Source organism: Rhinatrema bivittatum, chromosome 15 (genome assembly GCF_901001135.1).
Source record: "Rhinatrema bivittatum chromosome 15, aRhiBiv1.1, whole genome shotgun sequence".
Taxonomy (NCBI): Eukaryota; Metazoa; Chordata; class Amphibia; order Gymnophiona; family Rhinatrematidae; genus Rhinatrema; species Rhinatrema bivittatum.
In genome coordinates, this window is record NC_042629.1 from 44,823,718 (window position 1) to 44,831,840 (window position 8,123).

The 8,123-nt window shown below is 42.5% G+C and overlaps 1 protein-coding gene across 2 annotated transcripts in view; it reads left to right on the forward strand.

Moving 5' to 3' along the window:
- ILDR2 (immunoglobulin like domain containing receptor 2) overlaps window positions 1-2,598 on the forward strand; it is a 122,408-nt gene extending 119,810 nt beyond the window's left edge. Inside the window, exon 10 of one of the 2 annotated variants that reach the window (XM_029579221.1) lies at window positions 1,624-2,598. In XM_029579221.1, the coding sequence (XP_029435081.1) occupies window positions 1,624-1,659 (36 nt within the window). In that variant the 3' untranslated portion in view covers window positions 1,660-2,598. Of the gene's footprint in view, window positions 1-434; window positions 1,445-1,623 lie in introns of those variants that run through there. The other variant, XM_029579220.1, reaches the window with a different exon arrangement.
- The last annotated feature ends 5,525 nt before the right edge of the window (window positions 2,599-8,123 follow it).

Below are 8,123 nucleotides of genomic sequence, written 5' to 3' on the forward strand. Positions count from 1 at the left end.
CGGTTCCTGTGAGTGCTTCAACAGTCACTCCCAGCTGTGGCCAACCCAAGGAGCAGGAACATGAGCTGGGAGTCAAGTCAAGCTCTACTAGGCAGTGTAGAGCTGATTAGGTTAGCAGGGTGGCCCATCTCAAGGATAGTAGCTAGAGCTTTAGAGTGTTTAGTCTTGTGCAGCTCAGGAATAATATCTGGGATTTGGGGGAAGTCAGGCTGTCTCCTTAGTTGTTATTTTAATTTCATTTTTAAATTACATTGAGAGTTGAGGAAAGTTATCATAAAACATCTCCATTTTCCATGAGTGTTTTGGAAGAGTGAAGCTCATCATGGTGTGCATGGGGCTAATAGTTCACGTGCCTCAGACAAGGCGTGAGCTGGCTGAACAAATGGATTGCTCTGCTTTCATATTTTATCTTTTGTTTATTATTATTTTCACAGGGTGATTTTCCAAACAGGATGTCCCTCGTGGTCTGACATTGTTAAGGCTTAAGGAAGATTCTAACAGGAGGAGGCTGTAAGGCAGTCCCGTGTATGAGAGACAGAGCTGTGAGCCACTGTGCTCTGAGGATCCTCCCTCTTGATAACGGAAGATCTTCCGATCCCCTGGTTCTTCATGAGAACCCAGGGCTTCTACAGAAGCACAATCTTAGGCCGGAGGTCTTCTGCACGGGACCCAATTCAATCACACATGGACAACAGACTAAAGTCAGATGGGTGAAGTGGGAGGGGGTGGTGCCTGGAAAGCTTACAGTTTCTTCCTTTCCACACTGGAGTTGGGCAATTTTATCCATGCTTCTAAGACCCAGAGGGAGGATGCTATCTCTGTATATGTAACCCCTAAAGTTCATGCTTGGAGACTTCTATCTTTCTATATCTTTTATCCCCAGAATTGCCACTGAGTGGGTGCCATCTTTGTACATTAAACTCCCAGACAGTGGTTCAAATGCCCATGGCTCCCATGAAGAGCATGATGTCTCGTACCTAGAATTAGAACATCTAAGATTCCCAAAGGTACAGCAGTGACCTCATACCTAGAACACCTCCAGTTCCCATGGGGAAACTGATGTCTGTACACACAGGATTTCCATGGGGTGAATGGTGACTCTGTACCTAGAACACCAAGGGTTCACAAGGGGAGAGCGCTGTCTCTATACCTGGAATGCTCAGGGTTCCCACTGAAGGTTTCTGTATGTTAAACTCCAGACTACTGGTTGGATAAAGGGTGCTGTCTTTGTACTTTGTCTCTTTCCCACTAAACGTCCCCAGTAGGTGTTTTATCCTTTGACATCTCAATTATTTCTAATTAGTGGGAACTTTCTCTTCCTCTACCCCCCCCCCCCCCCTTTCCCCAAAGATCACATGCTAGAAAGGGTTTCTAGCTCTGACACTTGTAACGTGCCTCCATCTCACAGTGAAATGATAATATTCAATGTTGTGTACAGATAACTGTAAAAGAATGACAAAGAAATTCACTGTCCTGCATCCACTGAATTTTATCGCCAGTTAGTTGTGGGCTGTCACCCTCAGAGCTGGACCACAGGCGAACCTGTTTCTTATTGACAACTGCAGCGCTGTAGACCAAATGGCTGATGCATTTATGTTTTTTTTTTTCTTTCTTTGTTTTCAGAACTGCGATCAGCTCTGCAGTGAGACAGAGATCTGAGACTTAACAATATTGGCTGAAAACCATTTTTTTTCTTTTTGATTGTAATGAGATTGTGGAAGGCTTTTCTCTTGCTCTGTGGGTTTCAGTGTTTGTCAGAATTTTTCCATTTGGATCAGTTTCAGGTATTTTCGTAGGGGAAAGTCTTGGATGTGAATTTTCGATTGACATACACTCTGCCAGCATTATTCTCTGCTGCAATCGAGATGCAGAAGGTCCCCCACAGCCATTTAAACATTTTTCATTGACAAATTCAAAGGGCTCAGTCTTAAAAACCATTTGCTTGTAGACACAACATGGCAAGGAGAGACTCCCTAAAGGGCTTATAGGGACTAAAGGTTTTATTACTGTGCCAAGCAGAGGATTGGGAAAATTTCAACCATTTCTTCACTGTGGACAACTATTTTTTTCTATAAAAATCTCTCTCATTCTGTGCTCCTTCTCCCAGCACCTAAGCTAACAGCTATATCACAGCAACTAATCCCAAACCCAGACCCTACAACTGTTTTGTACCAAGCCATAGTCTACCTAAATTCTGAGCTGCATCAGAAGACTCAACCCAAGACACCTTATCCCAAAGCTACTTCACCACAGTCAGACCAGGCACCACAGTAAAACCAAGGCCTAAATCCAAAAATGACATCACGATGATCCTCCTGGTGTCTGTAATCACAGCATTGAACTTGAGGGAACCTAACCCATAAAGGAAAAAGGCCTTGCACTTTGCAATCAAATATATAAAACCAAAGTACTTTATGCCATCATAGCAGGGGTCCCCAAACTATGGCCTGAGAGCTGGGATATGGCCCTTGGCTGAATTTCATCCAGACCTCAGTAGCAATGGCAGAAAAAGCTTGATCTGACCTACAGCAGCGACAACAGGAATGTGATCTTGCTTACAGTGCTGGCAGTGGGAGCAAATTCCACCATTCCCACCAGCTTAGATACTTGAAGGTGGAAGTGCAAATGACAGCATGTCAGAGCAGGTCACTACTGAATGGCTGTGTTATGTTTCGCTGGCATTAATGCCACTTGTGTGGGTGAAGCTACTGGGGCCAAAGTCAGGGAGAGAGGCTGCAGCACCGCCATAAGAAGTTTTCGGCCACTGTGGAGGGTAGTGCAGGCCACGGGGAGGAAGGCACTGGCAGGATCGAGCCATGGCGTTCTGTGGGGCTGCCACAGAAAGCCAGGTAAGATGGTGATTCCTGGAGCTTCCATCTGCACTGCCATCTTGTCAAAGCTATGGAGGAGAGGGGACATGGACATTGTTCTCTAAGGATGCAGGCTTTGGAGGCACAAAGGGCAGAAATCCTCATTATTATAACCCCAATGCCAAGTTTGAGTGTCCCTCCCTGGATTAGGGTATCTAGAAGAGGTTGTTTTACTCCTACCATGACTGGCTTATTGCCAGGAAGCAAGAGGAGGAAAAAAGGGAGAAGAAGTGGGGAAAGGAAGAAGTAAGGAAATGGAAGAAGAGGGGGAGCAAGAGTGCATGGAGGTTGTGAGTGAGAGAGAATGCACGACACAGATATCCCATCCCAACATCCATCTACCCCTCCATGCCCTCTACTCACTTAGGCAGTCAGATATTGATGAAATGGGGGAAGCAGGAGGCAAGTTTTCTGGAGGTGTGGCAAGGTTGCCAACTTTGGAGAAATATTTACATCATCTGCCACACCCCTGGGAGCCCTTCCCTCTGTTTCCCTCTTTCTTGGCATTTCAAATCACGGAACGGGTCAGTGATTTGAAATCCCACCCCCCACCAAACCCTTTTTAACATACAACTCTGAGTGGTTCTCTCCCCCCTCCCCTAGCTCAACAAACTCTGACAAGGGCCCCTTCACCTCCCCAGCCGTCTTGGTGATTTGAAATGTCTTATGTGACTCTGCTCATGAAAAGTTTGGGGACCCCTGCAATATAGTAAAACTAACCACAGAAGAAAGAAAGCCAACATCCCTGTCGCATTTCATGCTAAGCTGCATTTTCTCAAGAGGGCTGGCAATCGTGCAACCTCCGTTCCTGGGGCTAATTTTGTGGCATCCCATCGAGTTGGCTGGTGACTATGTGCATAAAATTTTCACTGGATTTGCAGGCCTGCACTTTTCCTTTGAAAAATCACATCGAAACTCCCGGCCCATGATTACACCTGCCCACGCAATTGCACCAAGAAATTTTCCATGCATATTTTTGAAAATCCAAAAATCGCATACATAAAAACACCTCCTCACCTCCACCCCCAGGAACACCTCCGCCCAGTCTGGGTAAACTTGCGTGTGAACAGGACACACGCGAATAATTTTACCTGCATATTGGGCAGGCAATTTTGTAAATGGCCATTTCTGGTTAAACCTCTGTCTTGCCTGCAGAAATGCCTTTGAAAATTACCCTCTTAAATATATTATTTAAGTCAATATGCAAAATAAATCTTCAGAGAGATAGCTGTGTTAGTCTGATGTAGCAAAAATGACACAAGGCAGGTGGCACCTTATAGACCAGTGGTTTCCAACTCTGTCCTAGGTACCCCCCAAGCCAGTCGGGTTTTCAGGATATCCACAATGAATATGCATGAGAGAAAATTTGCATGCATTGCCTCCATATTATGCAAATTTTCTCTCTTATTCATTGTGGATATCTTGAAAACCCAACTGGCTGGGGGGTTCCCCAGGACAGTGTGGGAACCATTGTTATAGACAAAACAATTTATTGAGGCCAAGCTTTCGAGGAGAGTCCACCTCATCAGATGCATGAAGTGGACTCTGATCCTCAGAAGCTCAGGCCTCAATAAATTGGTTAGTCTATAAGGTGCCACCCGCCTTGTGTCATTTATGCAAAATAGAAATTGTCATAATAAGAATATAGCATAATAGCAGGATTAACCAATGCTATTGAAGTTGAATTGATTGGTGCACCTAACCCAACCTATAGCTCTTGCCCTTAATCTCAAATATCATGCCAGCTTGTACTACCTAGCCCAGTAGCTAAATCGTAGTGACATTTAAACCAATAGTTGTATTCCAGCACTTAATCTGCAGCATCACACCCCAAACCTATCTACATCACAGCATTGAATTTGGGGCATCAAAACCTGTAAATAATATAGTAATACAGTAGATAATGGCACATAAAGATGAAATTGGCTCATCTTATCTGCCCAATTGAAATTTTCAGTTTGGATAATGAGCAAATGCATTTTTCCTCACTCCCGCCCTCTCACTCCCCAGTTTTGTCTTTTACCTGACCTCTCAACCCTTTGCCCATCACTGCCCTCTATATCTATCCCAAACATAAACAAAAACTGTTAAAAGTGCTGGTAGGTCATATCAGGTCTTGTCCTCTTCAACTTGGATTCTCACAAGACCAATACTTAAAAGTCAACACTCCAAGCTATTTGCTATGTCTTATTACCAAGTTTTGTAACATTTTTCACAGCCAACAAAATCAGTGAAGCTATTGTCCCGAAAAAAAATAACTTCTCCATGTTATTTGAAGCTTGGACTTTAGTATTCAGCATAGGGCCACCTAAATACATAACTACATCACAGAACCTAACTCAGAACATCTAACCCAACAACTTCATTGAAGAACGCAGTCCTCAGATTCCTGTTCCTTCGACGAAACAGCCACTCTCAACGGGAAGCCCCTAACTCAGCGATTGTACTACAAAGCCCCATCCAGTGAAATTTAACCTACCATGGCATAGAACTCAACTTGGCTTTGTATCCATATGAACCAATAGCCTACATGCCAGTGCCTGGACCCTGCAGCCATTGTGTAACCTAGCAGTTACAACTTGGCACCAGACCCTGTGTTCATATCATAGCAAATTACCCCGCAACATAAGACTGTAGATTGTAAAAGGCTTACAATCGGCTGTAAAGCTACTGTAAGAAGATATATGGGAATTCATATTCCATCAAACCAATGAAATAGAGAGGAAATATCTCATTTATTTTCCAACCTATTAATATCTGATTACTACCATGAAAACAACATCATCAGAAATAAGTGCAGACCTAATTTAATCCACTGTCTCTTGCCACACAATAGGCCGCAGGCAGTATAAGCAGTTTGTCAAGCACTGTATTATAATCATTTGATGTTGTTTCCCATCTAATCCCTCTATTTTTATTTAATCCACTTAAAAACTTTATTTTCTTTAAACCCAAAACCCAAAAACTTTCATTAAATCTAATTTCTATTTAATGAAGCATTATTCACGCTAAAAATTATACTTAGCTCCCACTGTAGTTCATGTTATTTTAACACTGTCCTGACATGGGCCATGTTTTGACTGTTTCCAGTCTTCATCAGGGGATGCCTTGTATCATAATTTCATATCTGCCTTTCCGACAATCTAGTCAATCAATACAACCTTCAGAAAGTATCACTACATACGAAATAATTCTACCATAGTTTCAATTGCAGCATTAATGGCGCCTCGGCAAACTGCTGATACTGCCTGCGGCCCATTGTGTGGTGAGAGGCAGTGGATTAAATTAGATCTGCACTTATTTCTGATGATGTTGTTTTCATGGTAGTAATCAGATATTAATAGGCTGGAAAATAAATGAGATATTTCCTCTCTATTTCATTGGTTTGATTGTTCTGAGAGGATAAGAGCTTCTGTGTGGTGAGTCCATATTCCATGCCATTTGTCCAGACATATGACAGGATTTTAAAAATTCCACCACTGTCAGTAGCCACTTCTTAGCTGGTTAACTTTTTATCTAGCTAACAAGTTAACAGGCTAAGCGAGGGGCATTGGCATTCCCTGAGGCACCACTTGCCTAGCTAATTTAGCCGAACAAGCACAGATATTCAGCATTTTCCGGCTTAGCCAGATAAGTCTAGGAAGCTATTTGGCTATCCTAAAGTTAGATGGATAAACTTATCTGACTAATTTTAAGATAGCTGGGTATATTCAGCAGTGCAGCTGCACCGCTCACTATCTCATCCAAGCTAACTGGATAAGTTTATCCAGTTGACTTCAGCAGCTGGATCACTGCTGAATATTGACCTCATGGTGCTTAACTGGAGAAGCCTTGTAATGGCCATAAGGGCCACACTTTTTCAGTGGGTGAAGAAACAAATGAGATATTTATGGTGTCTCTCATGAGATTTGAGAATTTAATGGTTGTCTGTAACCTGGATTTTCCTTCTACTAGCAGGGCTTTTAGAATTTGCATACTTTAATGCTTTCCTCTTTATATTTCCTAGGTGGTCTGCTTCTTAGTTCTACCTGTGAGAAAATGATTGCAGCATTAGAAGTCTTTAATTCTATTTCTGCTTTCAGGCAGTTCACCAACCTATTCTTAGGCTTCAACAGGTTGCCTGTAAGCTACTCTCTCCTTTACAAGTTACAGCTAAGCACTAGCAGCCATATAGAATCCTTCAGTTCTATTCATAACTTTCAGCTGGGTGTCAGGGAGCCAGAAAAGATTAGCAAGCATTAATCAATTCTAGTTGGGCATCCATGAACTGCAATACCATTCACGGGTCCTACAACATCACAGCACAATTCTCAAAGTCCTAAAGGGCACAGATCTGTGCCTGCCATGGTACCACTCCCAAATCCCAGGATGCTACAGTGCCAGTCACAGGTCTCCAGAAACTGACATGCCATTCACGGTCTCCCACCTATTTCAGGAGATCCAGAGATTGCTAGCCTCACTTACGCATCAGCAAGCCTGACGGTGTACCCTTAAAATTGGACAGTTCCTACTGTTCCTTAATTAATGAAGCATGAAGAGATCTCAGTGATCTGGTCAAATAGATATAAACCATGAGATAAGTATCTTGAACTTTTTGTAACATTTGAAATAACTTTTATAAAAATCATTTTATTACAGTGATGTGACGAGGGTTTATTGATATGATCATGTTGCTCCTGAGGAAGCCTCACCACAAAACATTGGCCATTGTTGAGCCTAGATCTTCTCTGATACAACATAATTAACAATTGTTAAATTTTACCTGCATCGAAAATTTCAAATAATAGCATGTACGCAAATGATCCAGGCGGTCAAGCTTGCTGATGCATAATTAATGAAAGTTCAATCTTAAATTATATATGAGCTCATACTGTAAAAAAAAATCACATAGATATTTAAGTGGTCAAGATTAACCTTTTTGGAGTTTCCTTTCTCTTGGGTAGCCTCACCCTTTGCCAGGCTGCTTCTGCCCTGCACCCAGAAGGAACCCATAAAGTCGTCACAGAGAGATTTCCATGCATTGTGGGTCTCATGCCTTCAGGAAAGATGCTTTTAAAACTGTGTATAAAAAAAAGTGCCTTTCGCCTGGTTCCTCACTTTTGCTTTGTGATTTCTACTTGTTAACTGGACAGAAAGGTTACTATTCTTGTTATCATTCCACTACAGTTATATCTTTCAGAGCACAGATCAGATAACATAAACCACAGGCCCGATATAGAGTACTGGCCGGTTAAGTAACTTAGCCAGTCTAAC